Source organism: Anoplopoma fimbria, chromosome 11, assembly GCF_027596085.1.
Source record: "Anoplopoma fimbria isolate UVic2021 breed Golden Eagle Sablefish chromosome 11, Afim_UVic_2022, whole genome shotgun sequence".
Classification (NCBI taxonomy): Eukaryota; Metazoa; Chordata; class Actinopteri; order Perciformes; family Anoplopomatidae; genus Anoplopoma; species Anoplopoma fimbria.
In genome coordinates, this window is record NC_072459.1 from 10179833 (window position 1) to 10205359 (window position 25527).

General features: G+C 37.9%; 5 protein-coding genes across 6 annotated transcripts; 3 read left to right on the forward strand and 2 right to left on the reverse strand.

The window, feature by feature from the left end:
• Positions 1 to 1291: 1291 nt before the first annotated feature.
• On the forward strand, positions 1292 to 7056 carry LOC129099081 (ras-related C3 botulinum toxin substrate 1-like). The gene is made up of 6 exons (XM_054608246.1): positions 1292 to 1608; positions 2654 to 2725; positions 3276 to 3393; positions 3673 to 3735; positions 5160 to 5319; positions 5414 to 7056. The coding sequence occupies exons 1-6, from the start codon at positions 1574 to 1576 to the stop codon at positions 5542 to 5544; spliced, it is 579 nt and encodes a 192-aa protein (XP_054464221.1). The 5' UTR covers positions 1292 to 1573; the 3' UTR covers positions 5545 to 7056.
• Positions 7057 to 7353: 297 nt separating this feature from the next.
• Positions 7354 to 9875, reverse strand: LOC129098767 (serine/threonine-protein kinase 19-like). Of its 2 annotated transcripts, none has more exons than XM_054607869.1 (7): positions 9769 to 9875; positions 9306 to 9401; positions 9082 to 9224; positions 8761 to 8996; positions 8461 to 8558; positions 8191 to 8338; positions 7354 to 8097 (listed from the first exon to the last, which is right to left on the reverse strand). In XM_054607869.1, exons 2-7 carry the CDS (start codon positions 9397 to 9399, stop codon positions 8052 to 8054), a joined length of 765 nt encoding a protein of 254 aa, XP_054463844.1. In that variant the 5' UTR covers positions 9400 to 9401; positions 9769 to 9875; the 3' UTR covers positions 7354 to 8051. The 2 variants fall into 2 exon arrangements, with proteins under 2 accessions (XP_054463844.1, XP_054463845.1); XM_054607870.1 differs by having other exon boundaries at positions 9619 to 9865.
• Positions 9876 to 9963: 88 nt separating this feature from the next.
• On the forward strand, positions 9964 to 15036 carry dxo (decapping exoribonuclease). The gene is made up of 7 exons (XM_054607042.1): positions 9964 to 10205; positions 10991 to 11460; positions 11616 to 11842; positions 12957 to 13176; positions 13300 to 13435; positions 13605 to 13699; positions 13785 to 15036. The coding sequence occupies exons 2-7, from the start codon at positions 10997 to 10999 to the stop codon at positions 13918 to 13920; spliced, it is 1278 nt and encodes a 425-aa protein (XP_054463017.1). The 5' UTR covers positions 9964 to 10205; positions 10991 to 10996; the 3' UTR covers positions 13921 to 15036.
• A 76-nt stretch (positions 15037 to 15112) lies between these two features.
• slc25a17l (solute carrier family 25 member 17-like) lies at positions 15113 to 20075 on the reverse strand. The gene is made up of 9 exons (XM_054607043.1): positions 19710 to 20075; positions 19492 to 19552; positions 19131 to 19197; positions 18716 to 18870; positions 18142 to 18258; positions 17879 to 18024; positions 16595 to 16690; positions 16122 to 16204; positions 15113 to 16011 (listed from the first exon to the last, which is right to left on the reverse strand). The coding sequence occupies exons 1-9, from the start codon at positions 19782 to 19784 to the stop codon at positions 15864 to 15866; spliced, it is 948 nt and encodes a 315-aa protein (XP_054463018.1). The 5' UTR covers positions 19785 to 20075; the 3' UTR covers positions 15113 to 15863.
• A 1764-nt stretch (positions 20076 to 21839) lies between these two features.
• anks4b (ankyrin repeat and sterile alpha motif domain containing 4B) lies at positions 21840 to 24830 on the forward strand. The gene is made up of 2 exons (XM_054607680.1): positions 21840 to 22108; positions 23274 to 24830. The coding sequence occupies exons 1-2, from the start codon at positions 21948 to 21950 to the stop codon at positions 24406 to 24408; spliced, it is 1296 nt and encodes a 431-aa protein (XP_054463655.1). The 5' UTR covers positions 21840 to 21947; the 3' UTR covers positions 24409 to 24830.
• Positions 24831 to 25527: the final 697 nt, after the last annotated feature.

The following is a 25527-nucleotide window of genomic DNA, read 5'->3' on the forward strand; positions in this document are numbered from 1 at the left end:
AGCGGGGGGACTCATAACGGTGTGACACAGACGGAAGTTGAAAGTGTAAATGGGGTTTTTCTTTGCCCTGACTTCACTCTGCAGGTTTATTTTTTATTTTTTTATTTTTAGCACATTAACTACATGCAATTTATAAACAATAAAGCTGTTCATACCAAGGGTATACTTTTTTTTAAGGCAATAACAAAATAGATGGATTAAAAAAAATGATGTTTAATGTGTGTCTAGGAATACTTTGATATGTTTTAACAACCTTTTTGTCTTTTGTTTTTTACATTTAATAATGTTGCCATATTCAAATAGTTCTAAGTAAAAGTTTACATAAGTCTGGAGTCAGTCCATTTCTTTTAATTGATGTGGAATTTCCACATTAATAAATGAAGAACTATAAGTTCTTTAACGATAAACAGATTTAAACGTGTTTTTATTGCTTTTACTGTCAGTGATCAATGCTGACTACCGCTCGATCTTATCATTGTTTTTTTGTATGATTCATCAATCAGTTATTTATAGTCTGTCAAATGATAGGTAATTGTCAAATTACCTATCATTTGCAGCAATTTCCCAGCACCCAGGGCGATGTCTTAAAATGATTTGTTTTGTCCCACCAACAGCCCAAAGACCAATGAAGTGTACAATGAATAAAATGGATAAAACCCACAAATCTTTGCTCTTGAGCACCAATTAATGCTTGGTATTTTTGCTTCATAAATGACAAATTTACTTTCTGTCAATCAACTAACCAGTTAATCCTAGAAAAGGGATTTATTGATTACTCTGCTCACAACCAGTTGCTACTGTATCAAGTTACGCCCCCACAGTAGCAACTAGTTGTTTGTAAACTTGACACTACAACTTTAACATTTGTAAATGTGTTCATTCCAGTTAATGGCATGTAGTACATGCTATTTTTATTTGCCAAAACCAATTGGCATGGGGCCCAGTATCTGCTGAGGGTGTTCAAACTTGACGGTCTAGATTGTTTGTTGGAGAAAGTGCCTGGAGCGCAGAGTTCAGGGTACACAACAACAACTACGTCATTTCCTGAACCCGTGTCACACTCTAAATGGTCCGACTTATCCGTGGGTTTTTTTTCTCCTTTATGTGGCCAAGTTCAAATTTACTTTTAAATCATTATTATATTTTCTGATTTCATACATGTTGATGGCTCGTCAGCTGCTTGTTTTGAGGACGTTATATATCATTAAAATATATGTGGGCGTGGCTTATCGGCGCACCGGATGCACCATCTGGTGGCGGTGGCGAACTTCATGTTTTTTTTCCTCCTCAGGGGTGGTGGCCGCTGTTTTGCTTCATTGCTTTCCAGATCGGCCCACGGAAGCATGGGAATGTTGCAAGGAACTGTATGACGAAACTTGTGTTTAAAGTGCTGGAGAAGTTGCTCTAAGTTCCCCACAAGCTGTTCCACCTCTCAGGAGCTCGGCTGCAGTAACAGAAAGGCCGGTACGGGAACACTGTTGGGACATTTCACCACCGAGCAATCCCGGACAAAGGGACCGGAGAGACTTGTGAGCTAACCGGGGTAACTTAGCATTCCTCTAGCTGCAGCGCAATGCAGGCCATAAAGTGTGTCGTTGTCGGAGACGGGTGAGTAAACAAAACCGCTTTATGTGCTACGATCTACCACTCATGTGCCATTATTTTGTTATGTCGTGTTATTGATATTGCATTACATAATTGCAAGTATGCTGGTTAATCCTTGATTTAAGTTACTCTCGGGTGAGTCTGACGTCACAGGGCAGGACGCACACACACACACACACACACACACACACACACACACACACACACACACACACACACACACATCCCTCCTAGACTGAGGTCTAAGTCTGGAGTTTGGCAACATTTACTCATCAAAGAGTTAAGTTATAGTTTGTGTGTTTTGTTTTAGTTGCTGTGCAGTTTGTAGACTGTGTCTGCAACATTCACAGATCAGTGATTGATTGATTAAAGAATGAACCATGACTGACTTATCATGTGTGTAACAGTGTGTGAGGTAAACGTCTTACTCAGGGTGTGGTGGATACCACAGCAGCAGAGTCACTGGTGACCCCTGTGACCTGCCCTTTTTAATTGATTGTTTTCGCTTTTGGACCAAGGAGAAGCTTGCAGGAGAAATGGTTCATTCTCAATAGTGCAACACTTAAGTTTCATATTTGTACGTTTCATAATGCCCTCCTCTCCTGGTAATCGTGTATAAGTCTGTTTATGATTCTCTGAACAGTATCTATTTTTGGAGGCTTGAGTAGAGCTGAAACGATTGGTCGATTAATCCACAGAAAAGTTACAGCTTCTCAAGTGTGATTTAAAATAAATAATTATGTCCTTTTTAATATTGTGAACTAAATTTATTTGGTTTTTGGCCCATAGGTTGGACCTAATAAAAAATTTTTTAAAAAAAAGAATCTGAATATGATGAAAGTTCTCTATTTTCTGACCAAATGTGAATTTGAGAAAACAACTGACACATTAATTGATAATTATAATAATTCCTTGTTGCACTCCTACAGTTAACCAGTTGTACAAAGAAGGAAATCATATCAATTTATACCCAAAATGGCTTTTACGTTTTGGCAGGTGAAAACATTAACAAAAATCAAGCCATTTTTCCTCTTCCTCTCTCCTCCAGAGCTGTGGGTAAGACCTGCCTGCTCATCAGCTACACCACCAATGCCTTTCCTGGAGAGTACATCCCCACAGTGTGAGTATCTGAGGCTACAGACCTTTATTATACATTTACATATGCAAGACTAGAAGCCGATCAGCTATAGAAGTCCCTCATTTTTTTCCACCTTTATGTCCTTTACAGTCACTGCACGATTAACGAGGCATCTTATTCTTTAGTTGCTTTTTTTGTGTTTGTGGTAGCTTACAGAACAGGTTACAATCACTGCTGTAGTCTGCAGCTAAGTATAAAAAATGATTCAGGGGAAATGCTGTTGCGGGAAGAGCCAGCACCGTATCTGATTCTAGATCCGCTATGGAGTCGGTGTTGTTCTGCATAACTGTCAGTGTGGCAAGGACTGACTCAGCAGGCATTTGATGATCATGATTTTAGTTCAGCAGAGCCAAGTATTAAGCGATGAGTCATTTTCAAGGGAGATCTGACGACGCCAAAGGGCTCAACAGATCAATATGGAGCCTCTTTCCCATTTTAACGCCTAGGTGAAAATGTTATATCCTGTCATAGGTCATGTCATGTGTTTATCCTGATGTGTTTAAGTCATTCCATCATATTTTTTTTCCGTCAGGTTCGACAACTATTCCGCCAATGTTATGGTGGACGGGAAGCCGGTGAACCTGGGACTTTGGGATACAGCGGGACAAGAAGATTATGACAGACTCCGCCCACTTTCCTACCCGCAAACGGTAAAATAAAAAATAAAAACTGTTGGATAATTCTGTTATATTTTACTTATTGTGACTCTGATCGAAGTGCCGTGTTTGCCTTGAAGTATATTTTGATGACGGTGGGGCTTTTACATAATGCATTTGGAAAGTTTGGGGATAAAGAATGAATAAGGAAGTAAGAGGGTGAGGAAAAACACCACACCTTTGTGCTGCACGATAACAGGAGGAGCAGTTCTTACTGTTGGTGGGAAATTACTTTTATGGACTCTGATTGCATTGTTTGCTTTTTCTTACCAGGATGTGTTTCTCATTTGCTTCTCGCTTGTGAGTCCTGCTTCATTTGAAAACGTCCGTGCCAAGGTGAGTTGGTATGATGAAGACTGTAAAGATGTCAGCATGGATTGTTTTTAATGACATGGCATGATAAGAGGCATAAGGGGTGATTTTGATTGGCCTAAGTTTTTTCTCGAGGGATGAATCATAGGTTTGTAAAGATTTATTTTGACCCATATATCACCTCATGTCTTACCTTTGAAGCCTCATTAAAAGCATGATTGACAGAAGCACGGAGTTGATAATAAAGTGACACATAATAAGACGCAGTCCAGTGCAAAACCACCATAAACTGCTACTTCAGTAATAAAAATATATTTCAATCAACACCTCAAAAAACTAGGCATTGTTATCGTGGTTAATGTAAAGTAAGTTGTAGATCGGTTGAATTGGATAACTAATAAAGCGGTCAGGGATTTTATGAATTAGATTACATCTGAAATAAAATATTGAGCTGTGACCGATCTCAATGGCAAGCCAAAGTTCAAACATCACACAGAAGGGACAGTTGTATCAAAGTGCTTGCACATAAATTATAACTTGTATTAAAAATGTTTTCTTTTTGCCTCATATACAAGATAAATCAAAACTTGACAAGGTCATGTCAACATTATTGACAATTCAAAAACCCACAAGGTTTTTATAATACATTTAAAACTGAAGTCAACAAACACTTTTCACAATCTTTGTAAATCTGCTAATCTTCAATAGATTTACAAAATTGAATCACTTTAAATCACTTTGATGAATCATTTTGCTTCTCCATGAGAACTATTTACAGTGATATAAGAAACCACTGTTACACCATTTGGTTAAAAAAAGTAGAAAACAGGGCTTTAAACTCAAGGAGGAAAGTTTACCACACTAAAAACTGATTGCACTTATTTATTTATTTTATTTCAAACTAGCAAATGTAACATGTAAACGCTGACCAAATTCAACAAGGCATAAATAACAATCTCAACACTTTGGGACTTTGTATAGGGCATTAATCAAATATCTCCATGAGAATCGACGCTCATAGCTGGGACCAATAAATTACAGTTAAGTCTTGGCCGTTTTCCAAACCCTACTGTAGTTATAATGTCCAGAAAATTCTGTTTTGCAGATTTAAAGCATCTATTATCAACATTAATGGATCCCATGAATACTAGTATGTGAAGGGAGTCACTCTGACTGGTGCACCCAGGATATTATCCTCTGACTCTACATTTCTCCTCGGCTCAACGGAGCGCGTCTTCCAGCTCATTGTTTTGGTTTTCCATATCACAGCTTGACTCTTTTGGTTCACTCTCACCTTCACTCTTGTTGTGGGCCCCCAAATGGCATAAACATATCAGAAAGTGGTTTAAATGTATCCTAAGTCATTCTTGAAATGGCATTTTCAAGATAAGGTAGACCAGTTTAGAAAGTTATACCCCTAACTTCTCAATGTTTGGGTCTCTGTGCAGTGGTATCCCGAGGTGAGCCACCATTGTCCCAACACTCCCATCATCCTGGTGGGAACCAAGCTGGATCTGAGAGACGAAAAGGACACCATTGAGAAGCTGAGGGAGAAGAAACTCAGTCCAATCACATATCCCCAAGGACTGTCGATGGCCAAAGAGATCGGTAACAACACATGACTTTTCCTGAGTTATCTCTGACCTTGTTTCTTTTTCCTGAAATACTCAAAGAAAACATTTTTGATGTTTGGTTTCCTCAGTTTCCGTCAAGTACCTGGAGTGCTCAGCCTTGACTCAACGTGGCCTTAAAACTGTGTTCGACGAGGCCATCCGGGCCGTGCTCTGCCCTAAACCCCGCCCGAAGAAAAAGAAGCCGTGCTCTCTCCTCTAAGACTTCCTCCACTGGAGCGGTTACAGGGAAACATGGCCGCTAATGGTGAGGGGTTGAAAAATACGCAGGAGAAACACACCAGTATACACACAAAAACAATATACTTCAGATTCTTTCCTTCCATAAATATAGCTATCGCAGATCTACCAACTGTTTCCATGAAAAATTGGAAGATGATAGACCCTAGCTCTTTCCCAACAAAAAATACTGTATAGACAACACTATGAAATTCTTGAGGCCTTCTTGGATGTTTTGTAAAAAATAGACCGTGGAATGTTTTCAATTTGCTCTTCCACTTCTTGTCCACCTTTTATTGTTTACAGTCTTGGTTGTTTGTTTTGAGTGGAAGAAATATTGCCAAATGCATCCTACGGACGTGCTGTATTTTAACAGAAAATAAAATCTTTGTTCTTTTGTCTCAACCAGTTTTAAACCTTTACAATAAAGCTGACAGTTGGCTGTTGTGTGCTGCTGTTAGTTCAGCTCCATCATCAATGGCATTTTATTCATTTTCTCTTCGCGAGGGCGGTCACGTGTCGGCGCACAGTCAACAAGGAACTTGAATTTAATCAACTGTGAAGTTCTTTTTACTTCAACTTACTGTTTGTGCACCATAAATCTCTTTACCGGTTAGTTTTCAGTCCTAGCACATGATTCATTGTAATTCATTCCCATGGATTGAATGATGCCTAAGACGCACTGAAATATTTGACCGGGGAACAGATCTTCAGAGACTAACTGTGCTATTAAACCCTGACAAATCTAAATGATCCAGTATTTTATGTGTTTGGCTCAAATCGGACTCATGAAGTTCATGGTATTATATTTTTCGCAATCCTTAGAAGTGTCTCAACTGTGTAGCTGCCCAGGAGTGAAACGCTGAAAACTTTATTAGATGTTGGATTACACCTGTTTTGGTGGCGGGGGGAAAAAGAGCACCTTTTATGCTCTATGGGCATTGATCAGAAACATTTTGTGCAGCACATTTGATTTTTAACAGCATCACTACTAGCTAAGCAAAGTCACTAAGAAGAGCATCCATGCCTGCTAAGAACAGTAACAAAGCTGCTGTCGGTTATGGTGTAGAAGACGGTGTACTCATCTTTTTGTTTTAATCATGTGATTTGACTGTTTTGTATCATTCTTCACAGAAATTACACTTCACTCACTGTATTGTTTAACTAACACTATGAATATCCTTTTGTTTATTACCTCTACAGTTAACGCTACCTTAATCTCCCTACAAGCCTAGCTTTTTGTAATTAATGCTGATAGCATGTATGTGCAACATATACTGAAAACTAAGATTTAGAATTGCAACGGTTATATTTTTTGCCTATTTACAAAGTGTATTTGAATTACTAGATAAGGGGTTAAGTACATGTTGCTCATCTGTATTGTATTCAGACATCAAGCTGTGCTTTAATTTAAGCCAATGTTGTGACTCTTTAGTCTTACGGATAAAAGCTATTGTCACTTTTTGAAAAAGCCAATAAATTCAAGTAAAATCGACTCTATTCTGCCTTTTTTTGTTGGTCAGTGCAACCGCAGACTTCCCTTAATGCAACACAAAAATAAAAATTAAAAAGCTATTGACGGACACGTATTTTGTTGAAGGATAAAGTAGAGTGTACTGGACAATTATGACATTACTTAAACTAGACTGCAATGTAAGAAAGCCTTGTTAAAGCATATCTGTTCATTTAAGTAAATCTTTTTTTACAATGAATGGAATGTATCTAAAACACTTTTTTAAAATCATTTTTCATTATTGTAACCAGACTAAACAAAAGACCAGACGCAAGTTAGTTTCCATTTTTTAATGTACACCTGTAAAATCTAATGGATACAAACGTTTGGCCATAAATTCTAGCTTTAAAGAGGCTATATTCAATTTGAAATAACACAGAGGTATTAATGCAACAATATGTTTGAGATTGTAGTTTGCAGTTTTTGAAGAGTGGACTGCATTATATTAACATTTCTTGTGTTCTGCCCAATATTTACACATGAGGTTGGAAGAATATTAACATTTTAACATAAATCAGTCCAGTGCAACACCACCATAAACTGGTAACTCTGTAATAAAAATATATTTCAATTAAAACCTCAAAAATTTGCAGCAAAGGATTTCATAAATTAGATTAACCCTAACTGACAACTGAAATAAAATATTGAGCTGTGAAAGATCTCAATGGCAAGCCAAAGTTCAAACACCACACGGAGGGGGCGGTTGTATCAAAGTGCTCCCTTTGTTTGCACATAAATTATAACTTGTATATGAGGCAAAGAATTTTTTTTTATTGCAAGATAAATCAAAACCTGACAAGGTCATGTCAACATAATTGACAATTCAAAAACCCACAAGGTTTTTATAATACATTTGGCACAAAATCAAAACTGAAATGGTGAATTAATTTACTATCAGGTCACAATACAAATCTTTGTATTTCTGCCAATCTTCAGGCTTTGATCAAGCACCGATTTTTCAATCTTGTTGCTGTGGTTCAGGACTCAACACATCGCAACAATGTTCCTGAAGTTGTAGGTATGCTGGGTGGAAAAAAAATGAACTGTTTTACCAATAGTCCAAGGTGAGAAATAAGTCAAATTTGTCATTGCTGGATGTAACTTAAAAACTGTTACCTCTCTACCAGCTCTGCACCAACAATGTCATGGACGTGGTACTTCATGTGGAATTTCACATGTGAGGTTGTTCGCCGCTCCTCTAGCTCCGTCTTTAAGACTTCACTATATTTGGACTTCTTCACCATGCCTAGCACGGCTTTACGACCTTACAGGAAGAGCGGTGGGATGGTTATCAAACAAACAGTGCTCCTATTAGCAAGACACTGTTAAAAAAAACATCATTAAAAGGAAGCATTTTTTTGAGACTCAGTATTCCCTAACACCCACCTTGTATAAAGTACTTGGTGAATTTGCCAGAGTTGGGAATTGAAAGCCACCAGCTGCCTGCGTCCCTCACAGTCAGGACCCCCGACTTCACCAGCTGACTAGAGCGTGAGAAAATATAGAAAGTGCTTATCTTTGAAAATGTATTTTCACACACTGTAGAAGTAAAAAAAAAAAAAAAAAAAAAAGAAGCTCCAAACACATGAGAAGACACATATTAAAGCCGTTGAGGTGCTAAATGATGATGCAAACGATTCGTTTTGGAAGTAAACATAACACGACATGGATCAGAGTCTTTCATACGTTATCTCAGAGTCTCTGAAGAGAAACTCCCGGAGCATCTTGTCTTTGCTGAAGCTCAGTTCTGTGCAAGGAGTCAGCAATTTCTCCAAGAACCTCTCCACTGTCGCTCGTGTGGGCCTGCCATCCTCCCCTGCCAGCACTTTGGCCTTGTAATCGGAAGCAAAAACCAGCCCGAAAGCGTCTGCATCAAACCCGAGCTGGAACATCAGCAGTTCTCCTCGTTCCCGCAGTTTATTCTGTGGGCCACAAGAAGGGCAGTGGGTTCTCACATTCAGAAGGATACACACATGACCTTTTTCTGACACTAAAGAGTCGTCTTACCAGCTCCTTGTCCACCAAAGTCTTATCACTGTGTATGCTGTAGAGCTGGTGCTTCATGACAATTTGAGGCAGGCTGTCATTGAAGAGCTTCCTGGGGAACAGCGTCATGAGATACTCCAGGGTGGATCTGATGTCAGTCGGTCCTTTAGGGGGCAAAGCAATGAATTATAACCTTTAGTGAGATTACAAATAAATGTTTATAAGCTTTTAGCAGTCACACCTACCATCTCCATCACTGATGGCTCCATACTTCTGCGTTCCATTTCTTCTTTTCTTCGCTTTGAAAGTGTCTGAAATCAAAGCCCGTTTCCTGTTCATACCTGGAGGAGAAACACGTGGCAGAGAAAAAAAGATGACTTGCAGAACCTGATTACCCATGACAGCTGATTTTTTGTTTCTCTCTCTCTCTCTCCACAGACCCCATGTGAGACATTTATCTGGGCTATCAGAAACATTGTTATACTATAAATTGCCAAGTTAAGTTAGTTGTCAACCCAAACGATGACCTAAGCTTTGAGAAACACTCAGACAACTCACTTTGTTTTGACTCTCTTGTTAGCCAAGCTATTTCCCCCGTTCTCTTTATACATCCATGATTGAAGCTATCTAACTTAGCTAACACCACGTTGTGCCTGCACTGAAGACAGGAGCTGGTATTTGACCAGTCAAACCAGTTAAAACGCTCACCTAATCGCTACTCATAGCATTAGTGTTGGTTTTCACATCGCTTTGGTGCCTCTCTTCAGCACAGCTCTAACGGACGACTCGAACAGGCTTTACCGGAAGTGACGCGGTCTCTCCACCAATCGGATTGGAGAAAAAAGTGCTACTTCCGTGTTCGGTCTCTCCATCAATCGGATTGGAGGAGAGACCGAACGCGGAAATAGCGTTGAGTTCGATGTCCACAGAGTTGTTGTTAGCATGTTGTGCTATTAGCTACCCAGCCAGCGAAACGAACACACTTTGTGTTTTCTTTCCTTCTTTTTTTTAAATTTTGGATCATAAAAGACAACATATGATAATCGTTTTTCTTAAATCCTGTTTATAATTGTGTCTGACTGAGCATTGACAGAAAGGGAACATCAGTTTAGCGTCCGCTGCGTTTGTTATGTGTGCAGAATAAGGTACGTTAGGTTTTCATTTAATAACCTGTGATTTAGAGAGTTGTAATAAAGCTGTTTTTATGTTGGCTAGATATGCACATTGCAAAGCAAATCACAAAAAAGAGCTAGTTTTGGAAACCTTCATCAACCTAACATACAACAGGCATGCATATATATATATATATATATATATATATATATATATATATATATATATACATACACACGTTTAGTCAATGCAGTACACAACGTTCAATACAAGCATCTGTGTCTGTTCATTGTATGTCTACATCCACATACAGACACAATAGAGTTAGTTATTTACACAGATCACGATGTGATGTACTCAATTTGGGAGCATATATAGATAAATAATATAAACTTAATTGATCCCATGCAATAATAGATCCGTAATAGAATAGAAGCTTCTAATATGCTCAATATGAAGCATACAAAATAAAAGGTACACACTTGATACACAAATAGTGGGTAGTCTTGTGTCAGTACTAATACTTAATAAGATAAGATAAGATAAGATAAGATAATCCTTTATTAGTCCCGCAGCGGGGAAATTTGCATAATACTAAAAAAAGTAGCACTTTTTTTTAATGACAACACATTTTGGGGCTTTCCTTCACTTCCTGTAAGTCGCTACACTTCCTGTAAGTCGCTACACTTCCTGTAAGTCGCTTTGGATAAAAGCGTCTGCTAAATGACTGTAATGTAATGTAATGTAATGAGAGCAAGACAATCAAGATACGTCATCAGTTTGTTTTTTTCATAAATGATGCTCTCTTCCCCACTAGGTAGCAATGGACCAGCACAGAGGTCACGCTCCCAACTCCAGCTACCAAAACCCCCAGTCAGCATACAGACGACATAGAGATGCCAGTGGAAGAAATCACAGTGAGAATAAACGCTCCAGACCAAACCACCACCAGCATCAGTCTGGGCCAACACCAGAGCAAAACCCACGCACCCCTCGGGATTTGAGCACCAGAAGGGAGCTATATGAAAGAGACTTTCCAGTGTACAAACAGCCTGTCGAGGTAGGATGTTTTTCCCTCGACTCTGAGCGTAGATTCTTCAATGACAGCAGGCAGATGAGATACTATGTGGAACCTGGCAGAAATCCTAATTTTGACCTGAGGGATGGATACAAGGACCGCTTTGTAAAGAGAGACGAAAGTGTGAAGGAGAAGCTGGACCACATCCTACGGTGGATCTTGGCCAATAAATCAAAGCTCGGCTCAAAGGTGACTACAGCCTCATCATGGTAAGTACTATTGTTAGTTTATACCATTTTCTTTTCTTAGTCAGGGTAACAGGTCCAGGTCAGATAGATACTCACCTTGGATCTATAGTTGCTACTCCACCCACCTCTAACCACAACTTTCCTGTTGGTCATGTATTCTTGGTTCTACCTCCCAGTGCTCTAGATTTCGACTTTGTGACATGGCGTGGTCATCTGACCAGGCTGCTGACCACTCCCTACGAGACACACGAGGGCTGGTTGCTGGCAGTCACCAGGTTTAGGGGCACGCTTTACATCAGCGACGTGGAAACAGAAGCTGCTCGAAGGGAACAAGAGAACCGCACAGAGAGACACAAGGAGATGATGTACTGGGGATACAAGTTTGAGCAATACACATGTGCAGGTAGGTACGTTCATGCTATATAGTATTTATTTTAACTGCTGTTTACTTTGTTTCCTTTCAAATCTTGATTGTTGATCAATAATTATATTGATTATCTACCTTACATCAGTTCAGTTATGATATTCACATGCATCACAATAAAACCTAGGATTTCTTTAGGGGAGTTTTTCCTGTGCCGATGTGAGGGTCCCGGGACAGAGGATGTCGCATGTGTACAGACTGTAAAGCCCTCTGAGGCAAATTTGTAATTTGTGATTCTGGGCTATACAAAATAAACTGAATTTAATTGAATTGAATACTTAGTCATGTCCGTGGAGCCCATTATAAGATACTTTAGGATCTCTATTTAAGAGATTCAAAATTAGAATTCTTAAGGATAAGTAAAAAAACTTATGTGTTATTAGGAAAAGTCAGTACTTAAGTTGTATCTTAACATTTTGCTATTGCAAATATATATATTATATATATATATAAAAATATGCATTTACTATCTCAAACTTATGACTTAATATTTCCTAATTTGAATTTAAAAGGTTTAGACTTAAATTGACAGAAAGTTTCTTTTTACAATAAACACTTGAAATGATGAATGGTGTTTCATTTTTACCTCTTTACTTTAAGATTTCATTAAACCTATTTTTTTTCTTTTTATAAAATTAACCAATACACTTGCAATGAGGAAGGTCTAGAATAAATGGAAAACAAGATTTAAATGATACCCTCTAATCTAAATATAAATATTTTTCTGATTGAAATCAAAGACTACTAATGGACTTAGTTATGACTTAGTATCTCATAGCTTTTAACCCAGAAACTCTAAACTCTGACTAAATATTTACCTAAGTCTAAGTTTCTAAGTCAATTTTCATGTAGTAGTAAAATAGCATTTTCATATTTTTAAACTTAAAAGGCCTCATTTTTTTTTTTTACATAATTCTGACTTGTGACTAGTGAGTATTTTTATTTCTCACTTTTTGTCTGTATTTCTTTTCCACAAATGAACTTTCATACATTCCAATCTCATTTTATTACATTTGACCAAGTCATATGAAAGCAGATAGGGTGTTGAGCACACGTTTAAAAGATAACGCTCCACCTTTGTCCATCCCTGTAGATAACGTCCACAGTTTACCCGACCCAGGCGGAGTGGTTAACACTAATGAGGCCTTCTGCACTGTGGTGCAGACTCGGCTGGCAGATCACAGACTCCTGTTCTCCGGTGAGGTGGACTGCCGGGTTAAAGACCCCAAAGCTCCAGCTCCTCCTGCATGCTACGTCGAGCTGAAGACCTCTGTGGAGATCTGCACCCCTAAACAGCGCAGCAACTTTCACAGGTAGAGGATGAAATAGTAAAATATCACACGATTCTTCACTCTTTCACCTCGTGCTGTTTGTTGGATTTGATTTTTATTTTCCCCACTCAAAGCTGCTATTATTCTAATTTTGGTGGTCCTTAGGTACAAACTGCTGAAGTGGTGGGCCCAGTCATTTCTCCCGGGAGTCCCCCAGGTTGTGGCAGGCTTTAAGGATGAGAAAGGAGTGGTTGTCTCCGTGGACACTTTTCCAATCTCCAAGATTTCACAACTCATCAAGGTACAGTGAAGTCGTTTGCAGCGATAAACTGCTAGTCATCAAAATCTTATCTGAACATTGATAAATCTATTTTTATATTTTATTCCTCAATAAAAAGTTATTTAACATATGTTTATAAAATATTAACTCAAAATATTTGCACTTTTTCTGTCTATTTTTTTCTGGACAGAATGAACAGAACTGCTGGAAGCCAACAGTCTGTATGAACTTTTGCTGTGATTTCCTGTCTTTTGTGAAGAGTATCGCAACTGAAGACAATCCAAGGTAAGTTACAACAACAGACGTTAACCTTTTTTTTTATTTTTAACAAGTAAATATCTTTCATGAATCCTTATCGTTTCCCTCACAGCTTGGTGTACCTGTTCTCCTGGGAGCCCCGCAGAGATGTGACATTCTCCATCCACAGGGACTCCCAGTATTCCTTCCTACCACACTGGTATGTGGAGGAGATGACCAGTAGTCAAGACTCACACCATCAGCCCTGATTTTGTTACTGTTCATTCAGACCTCTGAAGATGGAGGATTCGAAGACTTTACTATAACAACATTTGAATCCCCAGACCAGTGGTTAATTGTTCAATGTTTATTGAAACAAAATTACAAAAGAATATACATTCAAAAAAATCAGGATGTAAATAAATGAAGATGACTTCAAGTTAGTATTGCATCCGCAGCTACAAGGTTTTTATCATGTTAAGTGTTAAGACAAAACATTTTATTTGTGAGGAACACCATAATTAATATGCATGGTGTATTCTAGTAACCATTGCATCATTGTTTTTATAATGAATAGTGACACATACACCAGCTTTTGGTTCTTTCTTAACTATTGAATAAAGCTAATGTTGTCATTCTGACTCACTCGACTTATTGACATTTTCTTTGTTCAGAACTTCCGGCTTTCTCACACACTTTCTATCCTCGGATTTTGCCATTTTCTTTCCTGGCAGTTTGAATTTTCTGCCTTACCGGACCTTTAATGCCTCACATTTTCCATAAACACCTTTATGTGAGAGCGACATTTTATTTTCCCAATCTTGAAATACACATTTATTCGATATTATGAATTTAAAAGAGAACACGAATTACCCATCATAATTAGTTTTGTAGCAGGTATATAGTTTACTGAGGTGCACATATATGGAGTAACTGAGAACAGCAGGTGTGTGAGAGAGCAAAAAGGTCTCAAACTTAATAGTGGACGAGCTCATACCTGGTAATTACTGACATTTTTCTTCTATGTGGAAGTAGGCCACACCACTGGCACAGATTAATGCGATGAACAGTCCTAACATGTGATGTTACAAAGTAATATTGAGAGCAGCAACTCTTGTGATGATTAAAACTCAAGTTAACAGATTGAACAACCAGTTCAACACCAATATAATGCGTGACTCAACTTTCAAAATGGTTTCAAGGTGAAAGGCAGCAGAATTTCTCCCAATCGGAGAAAGAGCACAGTGGTAAAAAAAAAAAATACTGTAAATGTATGCAAACTTGAATACCCAAAAAAAATAAAAAGACAAATGTGTGACAAAATGTTCATACAGATCAATACAATCATGGAGACTGTAAACAGTTTGTGTAAATCATCAACAGTCATCAGAGCATTATCTTTTCATGATTAAAAAAATAAATAAAATTGTATATATTTTGAGGCACTTAGAGCCTACTGCAATATTTGTACACATGTAAGTTTTACTCTGTATTGTTAAGTACTCATTCCCAATTATGTTAAATATTTTTTTACTTAATATATTAGAATTGTTAAAATCAAAACTTTTAAGAGCAGATTTTACACACAAGTCTATAAATATAAATGGGAGCTATTCTCCCTTTTAACATTATTGTGACTACTGCTAATCTGTTTGTAATAATGACATCATAAATCAGCAGATTAAAAAAACATTCATCTGGTAGGAATTTCATGAGAAGTCTATCAAACTCAGTTAAATTCACAGTTAAAACATAAGTCAGTGTGTGAAGAATGGTCCAATATCTTACATCAAGGCAATACCTAAGTAGGCAGCTTATCTTATTGGTTTCATCATTTGCAGCAAGCACTTAATGTTGAAGGAAATAATTTTTTTGCAATTTGGGGAAATAAGCGTATTCCCTTTCTAGCAGAGATTTCAATAGGAAGATCTTTCTCTCGGGAAGAAAGCAAATAGGGGTATTCCCTCAGCTAGCAAGGTTACTTAGAACCATCTCAACGGAGATCAAATTAAGACCAGTTTGCACAAATGGAACCAGTTTGAGGTTAAGAGAGAGAGGGTATTATAAGTAACACAGCTCTGGTTATGGTGTTTGTTTTGGGCACCGATCCCGTCTCTTATTACAAACGTTATTGTTACTGAATCAACTCCTGGCATAACCATATCAACGGTAGGCATTAATAAATCCTCCTGACGTTCAAGTAGTGGTTTGTTCACTGCTTCAGTTTCTTGTTCAGGCCCATGACTTTGAAGGTAGCAGCGGTGATCTTCTCGTACACCACAAACATGAGGGCAGCCGTCAGTACTGTCTGCAGCAGCTTGGCTTCCAGGCCTTTGTACAAACCAAAAACACCGTACCTCCTGTGACAAACAGACAGATGTGTATTGATGATGAGCTTTTATAATTATAACATCCCCACCAGTGTGCTCACCGTGTCAGTGAATGTGTTCATGTTCGTAGCTGCACTCACTTGATTCTGTCCATTAGCAGAGAGAAAATGTTTGAGAGGCTTCCCATCACCCCGGCCTTACCATCACCTTTGTACTGGCCGAACTGATGAAAAAGCATAAAGCAGGTTAGTTTAATTTGATTTAATAACATTTGATGAGAGACTTGAGATGAACTGGTCTTTAAGATATCCTGCACTACCAAAATGTACATGCTCCATAGTATAAAGTGATTACAAAGCGCTTTATTAGAGCTTGGCAAGCTGTTAAAAATATATATTGAACTTTTATACATATATTTTCTATATTTTAAACTAAGATTGTTTTCCCTAATTAAGTCTGAGAGCTGCTTTATTCTTCTCTTGCATCAACATATGTTAGATATTACAACAATAAAACATACAGAATATTAGCAAGCTTTTCCTCTCAAATACTGGGTGATATATCTTGGACAAGTAAACAAAAAGGGTGACATTTTATATAACTTGATATTTACCCTCAGGATGGCCTGAACTGTCTGAAGAGGATATGTTGCAGTGGTAGCAATGGCCTTAGCAATGGCTCCAATGAGAAAGATCTCTGCTGAGGATATCTGTGGTAGGAGACAAACATTTAATATCCAGTGCTTTTGCTTGAACATTTATAGATTAATTGGATTTGATTGATGTATGATCGAAACATAAAATGAACTTTGGGTCATAACTAGAAAATACTACAAAATCACTTTCATGCATTACCAAAATTCACTTTATCCACACTCGCGATATGGCTTTAGAGACAGCAATATCAGTCTGTCAGTGGTCCACCACTTTGGTTTAGACTAAAATATTACAATTAAACAATGCCATTCCATTTCTTAAAGCCATTCAAAGTCCCTAAAGGAGAAATATTACTAACTTTTGTGACCCCTTGACTTTTAACTTAACGCCACCAGGTGGTCAAAATGTTAATTTGTCCAATACTTTGTTAAAGACCAAATACATGCTAAAACAAATGACGTTCCCATCAGCACCATCTGTAGTTTGCATTTTGTGCTAATTGGCAAACGTTAGAAAGCATAAATGCTAATATAAGATGGTGAACACGGTAAAAGTTATGGCTTCTTAACATCAGCATGTTAGCATTGTTGTTGTGAGCATGTTAGCGTTCACACATTAGGATTCAGCTCATTCAGGCTGTAGACTCTTAGTCTTGTTTTATTTTAATCTCTGCTGTGTTCTCAAATACCTTTAAGCGGATCCTCCCAGATCACAGTCCTTTAAGCATGAACTATCGTTGCCATTTCTACACAACAAAATGTGCAGCAGAAAAAAATGATTCATAGGCCACCCTTTGTCTGCATCATTTTTTTCTTAAAAAGTCCATTACTAGCCAAACCAGTACTTTTCCCATGGAAAAATTTCAAATGATTTCAAATGGCGGAGTATTACTGTCACCAAACTGCTACTAAGTTAACCAAAAAAAGGCTGTAGGTTTTTAACTGCAACTTTATTTTACAAAAAAAACTTGGTCTTTACCAATGAAAGGCTGAAGACAGAAGATATATATATATTTTTTAATACTAAAGCAGAATCTTTATCCTGTTAAGCATGTTATTCTCCTGCCATTGAAGGATGCTTGTTTTATTTTATAAGTCAATTCATCTGCAGAGTTTGATGTTTCTATTTTCTTGACTACAGCTATAAAAAAAAAAAAGTCAACCCAGTCAAAAAGGAGACCGGGCTAATAGATCAGCTTCTGTAATGTAGTTTTCTACACATCAACGCCCATGTCCTCTCACCTTCTTCCCTCCTCTGCCCGCCTTCCTCTTCATGGCCTCATAAATCATGAACTGTACCGCCGGGTTGAGGACGAGGATAAGAGAGGGCAGAGTGCCGTTCCACAGAGTCGCCACACCCTCATTGGATATGATCTGTGAGAAAGCATCTGAGAGGAGAAGCCCAAACACAGCAGGGTTTTAAAAACATTACAGGAACAGAAAAAACAAAGCATGTCTGAACTGTTAAACTGTAAAACAGATATACTCATAAATATCTCACACACCAAAGATGCCTCTGTACTTGGTCTGCTGGATGTCTTCGTTCCTGAACTTTGCTCCCTGCAGCTTCAGCCGAGTGTTGACCACCCACATGGGAGTGGTCAGGATCACGTTCACAATCCCTGCATGAACAACAGATCATTAGCTTATCTTGAATCATTCCTGAAGGTGTCACATGGAGTTTTTGACCTCCAGCAGCTTTAAGAAGCAGTGATACACATTCACATTATTCCAGTGATCAACAGGTGGCATTAATGCACAAACTTAAGTAGAGAGGGCGACTGCTAGCAAGGAAACATGGATGTAAACTAGAGCTGAAACAATCAGTCGGTTAATCAATCAACAGAAAATAAATTCTATTTCTATAATAAATAATTGTTAGTTGCAGCATTAATGTTAACAGTTCATGTTAAAAAATGCTTTTAATGTTTTGAAGAAGGAACTGCATTCAACATGTAAACATTTTAAACTTTTGTTCCTTATAAGAAAACTCCACAGTGCTCCTTTAAGTCCTTCAGTAAACACTCCTTTAGTACTTTGAAGTTTTCCATCCGGTCATGAATAATTATTAGTGTTTACCAGATACGACCCCCATGAGCAGGTCTTTGCTGGGTCCGGACTTCCCTGGACCAGCCGTCGCCAGCTTCTTCAGCGTGTTGAAGGTGTAGAAGTAGACAAAGTTGGAGCAGCAGAGGCTGGAGATGACTGGTAACCAGCCTCTGTACAGGGACTGACTGGGAGAAGAGACGGAGAGTTGGGCGTAAAAAACAAAGCAAATGTTCACATTGGAGAAGCTGGATCAAGAGAATATTTTGAGATTTTCTTATTCAGAAATGACTTAAACGATGAATAATCTGTTTCAGCTCTAGTTAAGACAGTTAAGACTGTAATTACATTGCACTTCTTTTTCAGTCAGGTGTTCAAATCAAACCAAAAAGCTTGTTTTTAAGAACAAAACAAGCCACAAATCAATATCAATTTAACCTTTACTCACAGGCCTTCTTCCTTTGCTATCTCAGCCAGGATGACAGGGGTGGAGTTGGCCTTTCTCTTCTCATCCACTGAAAAACAAACATGATGGTGGGATAAGTCAGTGAACAGGAAGATCTACCAAGTATATAAGTATAGTATACAGCATACCAATACATAGGGGACACCTTTCAAGAGCATAACGTCACAAAGGGATTCACAATCAAAAGTAAAAAGTAAAAAACATCATAAATAAATCAAAGTTACACTCAAAGTCAGGTTATCTTTGTCTAGTGCAAAGCTGAATTAGTGGACTAGACCATTACATCTTTGTTATGCAGCTAGAGTCACTCCATTGTGAAGTAAACCTTCACACTAAAACTCACCCTGCAGTCTGCTCTTGGCTGTGTCCAGAGGAAAGAAGACTGTCATCGCTGTCACGCTCCCCTGAAAGACAATCCATTGTAATGAAACAAAATAAATGGGGAGTTCAGTAAAATACAGTTGTTTTCTTCTAGATGACATGAAAAAAAAACAGGTTCCTCCACATACTTCTGCTTCCTTTTATAACATCTCCTTTTACTGCACTTTTATATCAGCTCACCATTGCACCAGCCACAGCGTGGACCAACGTCTCGTAAGACAGGAGGCCGACAGCCAAGCCACCGTTGTCGGACATCTCTGCAGTCTCTCCCGGTCAGACCACCGAGCGGACCCGAAACACCGGAAAGTAACCGCGAGGCGATCCGGAGACTGGTAGCTGGTGCTCGGTCTGTTTTTGATTTTGTAAAGGCAGGGAGATAACAGAAACATTCACAGCTTCTTCTGCATTGTGTTTGACAAGGTTTAAGGCCAGCAGAAAGAGAAAAAACAATGTAGAGAGAAAAGTGTCGCTCAATGTTTCCTCCCAGTCTCCCTTCATTGGCTGAGACCGGTGGAGCCGGGTCGACGACTTCTTCTTCGTTGGTTTTTCTTTTTTTTCTTCTTCTTCTTCGTCTTCTAATGGCGTTTATCAGGCCGATAGGATGCATTGCAGCGACCTTTTGCAGTCGAAGTTGCAGAGGTGGATTAAAGATTAATATTTTTTATTTTTTTTAATGAATGAATAGGTTTTTGTTTTTTTAATTGTAATTTCTGAAAAGTTTTACTTAAATAAATGATATGTATATAGTACCAGTCAAAAGTTTGGATACACCTTCTCATTCAACTACTTTGAAGAATCTAAAATATAAAACATATTCTGGTTTGTTGAGCATTTGTTTGTTTACCACATAATTCCATATGTGTTCCTTCATAGTTTGGATGACTTCAATATTAATCTACAATGTAGAAAAAAATTAAAATTAAAATAAAGAAAAACCATTGAATGAGAAGGTGTGTCCAAACTTTTGACTGGTACTGTACATAAAAGAAACACAAATAATCCATAATACAATTTTATCTTTTTTAAATGAATGAATAGGTTGGGTTTTTTTTAAATTGTAATTTCTGAAATGTTTTTCTTAAATAAATGATATGTATACATTCTCCACCACTGCTTAGATTAGTACCATTGGTACGATTAGCACAATAAACTACTTAAATATGACTTTTTTCTGTTTTAACATATCAATATTTTAACAATGTATACTTGTAATGCCATATTTAAATAGTTCAGTAAGTCCTTATTTATAGATTCATCTCATTAAAGATCACTTAAAATCTGTATGACCTGTGTCTTAAGAAAGATGTCTACCATGTTTAATAGTTTGAATTCAAGAGCCTGCAGGGAATGCCAAATTAACATTTACTATTTAACTACTCAAACAATTTAATATTAGAAATCCCCTGAAAGAATCCTTGAGATCTGTTATTCAAGTAGTAATCAAAGGTGGAATGGAACTTAATACATTAACTCAAGTACTGTAGTTAGATTTAAGGTATTGGTTCTTTATTTAAGTATTTTCAATTGCACTAAATTTTATTTCACAACAATAGTTACGAGATATTTTGCAGAGAATAATTTTACATTCATATTATACAAATGATCAGCTTACAAAATAAAACACATAAATAAAATAAAACAATTTAAGATTATCTTCAACTTTATCAGGTACAACATTAAAATACTGCTTACATGGTTATGATAAATAGGAATAATCCAATATAATTAACATAAGAAAAATAAGAAAAAGAAAATTCTTTAGCACTTTACTTTTACTCTTGTTAAGTACATTTTGTGGATAAAACCAGTACTTTTTATTAATTCTGAATGAAGAAAACACACTTAACTATTTCATTGTTGAAATGTTTTTTTGTTTGTTAAAGATCTTACCATCTTCCACCACTGATAATATAACTTATATAATATTTCAATGATTAAACTTACTTTAATATTTAACTGGTCGAGGTGAGGGTAATTTTAATTTTAATTTTAACTTTTACAGTATTCATATTTTTATAAAATTATTGTATTTTGTGAATCTTAATCTGTAAGTAGGTAGTAACTATACATTTAAAATGGAAAGTAATAGAGTCAAAAAAAGTATTGAAAAGGTGCCTCAAAATTGTACTTATAACTGTAATAATTAAGCTTTTAAGTTATTTAAAGCTTAATAATTAAGCTTTAAATAACTCCTGATGATGATCTGGAGCCGTAGTAATTTAATTGTGCAGCTGACGGCAGTGAACTGGACTTTGCCTTTGTTTTATGGCTCTGAGCTGCTGATCCGTTGACGCCCAGTGACCACTTTGTTTGCTGGGGTGTGCGGTCGAGTCAGTTTGTGCATCTCTCTGGAGTGAGGGAGGAAACAGTGAAGGAAAGTGACAGATTAGTTTGGACCTTTTCTGTTCTGGTGAAGAGATGTCTAGGTACCACAAAGCAGCTATTGATGGATACTTGGACCTCTTAAAAGAGGCCACGAGGAAAGACCTGAACACTGCAGATGAAGATGGCATGACTCCCACCTTACTGGCTGCTTTCCACGGACATGTCGATGCGCTTCAGCTCATATGCAGCAGAGAGTAAGCATTTTACACTCCTCTTTACCTCCTGGGCCCTATTTTACATATATAGCTAACTTTATCTCCATGTTTATCACTTCAGTCCTCTGACGTTTATTGAAATGTTTTAATTCTTCACTGTAATGTTACACTAAGACATAGAAATATATTGATTTAATTGCAAATTCTACTATAATATTGTTTGTATGATGCTCTTAAACTAAATTAAACAAATATCAATAGAACTTTATGGCGTATCAGTTATTTGGGACTTCACCTGGGTTTTTTTCATCACGTTTTTCACCATGATGTAATGAGCTAAAACTTATTTCCACTTCCCCCCATGAGCTGAGCCAAATGTTTAATCAGCCAAAGAAAGCCTGAAACAAAAGAACCCTTTATCCGTCCCCACCACCCAAACCTCCTGCCATCATTCAACACAACAAAAGACAGGCTTAAATCTAGAACAACATTCTTATGGAAAAAAAATATGTTCAGGAAAGATGTTTGGAGGATATTTAGTAGGGCGTATCGCACGCATAACCACTGGGGACAGATTAGACTGAAGCATTTCCTGAAGCTTGAAGCATTGGGATTTATGACAAGTTGTTGCAGCAATCAGGACTTTTATGGCTGTGACAATGAGACACGGCACAGGAGGACTTTGAGTCTTAATGGTTTACCAATTAGTCCATCTGTTTGATATTATTTAGATATTATGTTGTGAGTGTATTTTTGTATAGGAAAGACTTCTTACCTTATATTTAAAGGAATACTTTGATATTTGGGGTTTATTTGAACTCTTTGTTGTATTTGGTTGTATTCATGAAACTATTCTCTTTTTACTAAGTTTGTAATGAGATACTATTGATTTCAAGATTCTATTGCTTAAATCTGGTGTTTTATGTTTGCACTTCTTGTTATCATGTTTGGAAGAAATATTCTCACTTTAACATTTTCTTCCCTTTAATAAGTTTGTTTTGTGGATCCACAGATGAATCAAGTCCAATAAAAAATACCCCAAAAAGTACAAAAACTACGAATGTTTTTTTATCTTATTTTTAGAAACCCTTACAAACTGGATAGAGGAGGAAACATTATTATATGGTATCAATCAGTAAGTGGCAAGTAATAAAAAAGTTGCAGATCATTACCTAAAATCGAATATATCTTTTGTGTCATACAGGGGAGACCCCAACCGGAGTGACATCTGGGGAAACACGCCGTTGCACCACGCTGCAGCTAACGGCCACATGCACATCCTCAGCTTCTTGGTCAACTTTGGCGCCAACCTCTTTGCTCTGGACAATGAATCCCACACAGCCATGGACGTTGCCGCCTCTCGTGACCGCATGGACTGCGTGCGCTTCCTGGACACGGCCTCCTCACAGCAGACCAACCAAAACCCCAAGAAGGTCGCCAATCTAAAGAAGGAGGCCATCAAGGAAGCGGAGAAGCGCGCAAAGCTCTGTGAGAAGGTGAAGAAGAGACACCAGAGCAAGATGGATAAAATGCAACGAGGAGCGGGCAATACCGGGTCCGTCTCAGAGGCCAGCATGGCATCAGCATTCTCAGACGGTGGTACCATGTCCGGCATCAATGAGCAGTTCTCCAAACTTATTGCTGCTGATAAATCTGGATCCCTCACAGCAAGGGTCAAAGGCACGCTCCAGAAGAAGCTTGGGAAGAAAGAAAAAGGCACACTGCAGAGGTCGGGAGGGGACGGGAACGTTATTTTCCTCAAACAGGAGAGTGGAGCATCCGAGCAGCCAGAGTTCCTGGATGTCTTCAATGAGCAGGACGAGAGCATGTTAGACGAAGAAGGAAGGGCAGGCTACGAAGATTACGACGATGACGAGCCAGGCCAAGTCAAACAGTCCATCTTCAATCGGCCCGGCCTTGGAGGTCTGATTTTCATGAAGAAAATGGGGCTGGAGTCAGAGGACATCCCGAGCGGGAACAACGAAAGTCTTGGCTACCTCGTTCAGAATGAGATGCTTGATACAGAGGAATATGGCGCCGGCTTCGAGGGGAACGGTGATGCTGATCTGCCCTGGGATCAGGAAGATCTGGGACTGGATGATGATGAAGATGAGGAGACCTCTCCTTTGGATGCATTCATGTCCTCCATCTCCTTGCCGGAGTTTGCCCTTGCATTCAGCAGAGAACACCTTGACCTGGAGGCACTGATGCTTTGCACCGATGAAGACCTGAAAGGCATCCGCATCCAGCTGGGGCCCAGGAAGAAGATCCTGGAAGCTGTTGCTCGAAGAAAGAACACATTGGAGACTCCTGGCATCATGAAGGACAGCTGCTTGTGATTTTAAAAACATTACGTGTGATTTATAATCCAGTTTAAAGCTTAAAATGAGTCTGTACTTTTTGTAAATAGAGCCAAAAGCTTGATTTTCTGTATTTAACAAAGATGATTCAACTGTTTCTTTAAACAACTATTTCTACAGCGTAAAGTTTCAAATAACATTTAGCCATACTCTATTTATAGAGCATTACCCATGTTAAAACCAATTTACAAACAGCATGACCTCAAGCAACTTGATCTTAAATCCACAATATCGCTGTATAGACAAAAATGTTTTGGTACAGAATTCGTGACCGTTTCTCACCATAAATGAGATAACAGTGTCAGTGGCTGATTTTTAATAATTACTTCGACATTTGGCAAGATAATGTCAAATAAATGAAAGATTAAAGAAATGTTGTCTCCAAGTTAATAAAATGTGTCTGTGTCCACTGGTCACCTTGCATTTGGGGAACAAATGTTGGTCCTTACTGCAAGTGAGGACCAACAAATAAATAACAAATAAAGAAAGAAAGACAATTCATCAATTCTACAGCACATCATAAAGAATTGTGCTGACCAGATTTGGATCTTATTATTCTACAGATCAACAAGATATGTACACAAACACCAGGAAGCTGTTTTTAGACAAAATATTCCAATAAAACAACCTACCTGGGTTTACTACCTGCCCAGCACCAAACTTCAGACAGAATTAGCAACTAGCTGGTGAACATAACAGTTAAAGAGCTGATTATTATTTGGCCAGAGGCAAGACTTGAAATAATCCCTAATATTCCATGTCTGCTGCGTGTGTAAATGACACCTACCGGTTATATATAGTGGGAAGTAGGATGCACACTTCTGCTTGCCCTGTCAAGAGTTTTGGTCCACCAATCTTAAAGATGCTGTTTTAACATAAAGGGGGATAAAAAAAATATTGCATCTAGCTACTGCCATGTGTGTATGAGTATAAAATGAGAAAATACAAAAACATATATACATACAATACCAGTCAAAAGTTTGGACACACCTTCTCATTCAACTACTTTGAAGAATCTAAAATATAAAACATAATCTGGTTTGTTGAGCATTTGTTTACCACACAATTCCATATGTGTTCCTTCATAGTTTGGATGTC

Bases quoted from the DNA above. Each gene is read 5' to 3' on its own strand.
- anks4b (XM_054607680.1), top strand. From the start codon at position 21,948: ATGTCTAGGTACCACAAAGCAGCTATTGATGGATACTTGGACCTCTTA. The intron at 22,109-23,273 runs GTAAGCATTTTA...TGTGTCATACAG, and splicing joins CAGCTCATATGCAGCAGAGA to GGGAGACCCCAACCGGAGTG.
- LOC129098767 (XM_054607869.1), bottom strand. From the start codon at position 9,399: ATGAACAGGAAACGGGCTTTGATTTCAGACACTTTCAAAGCGAAGAAA. The intron at 8,997-9,081 runs GTAAGACGACTC...TGTGGCCCACAG, and splicing joins CTTTGGTGGACAAGGAGCTG to AATAAACTGCGGGAACGAGG. The intron at 8,098-8,190 runs GTAACAGTTTTT...TTTTCCACCCAG, and splicing joins GGTGCAGAGCTGGTAGAGAG to CATACCTACAACTTCAGGAA.
- slc25a17l (XM_054607043.1), bottom strand. From the start codon at position 19,784: ATGTCCGACAACGGTGGCTTGGCTGTCGGCCTCCTGTCTTACGAGACG. The intron at 19,553-19,709 runs GTGAGCTGATAT...ATTGTCTTTCAG, and splicing joins ACGCTGTGGCTGGTGCAATG to GGGAGCGTGACAGCGATGAC. The intron at 16,012-16,121 runs GTGAGTGCAGCT...TGTTTGTCACAG, and splicing joins CTGCTAATGGACAGAATCAA to GAGGTACGGTGTTTTTGGTT.
- dxo (XM_054607042.1), top strand. From the start codon at position 10,997: ATGGACCAGCACAGAGGTCACGCTCCCAACTCCAGCTACCAAAACCCC. The intron at 13,177-13,299 runs GTAGAGGATGAA...GGTGGTCCTTAG, and splicing joins CAGCGCAGCAACTTTCACAG to GTACAAACTGCTGAAGTGGT. The intron at 13,700-13,784 runs GTAAGTTACAAC...TTTCCCTCACAG, and splicing joins GCAACTGAAGACAATCCAAG to CTTGGTGTACCTGTTCTCCT.
- LOC129099081 (XM_054608246.1), top strand. From the start codon at position 1,574: ATGCAGGCCATAAAGTGTGTCGTTGTCGGAGACGG. The intron at 1,609-2,653 runs GTGAGTAAACAA...TCTCTCCTCCAG, and splicing joins TGTGTCGTTGTCGGAGACGG to AGCTGTGGGTAAGACCTGCC. The intron at 2,726-3,275 runs GTGAGTATCTGA...TTTTTCCGTCAG, and splicing joins GGAGAGTACATCCCCACAGT to GTTCGACAACTATTCCGCCA.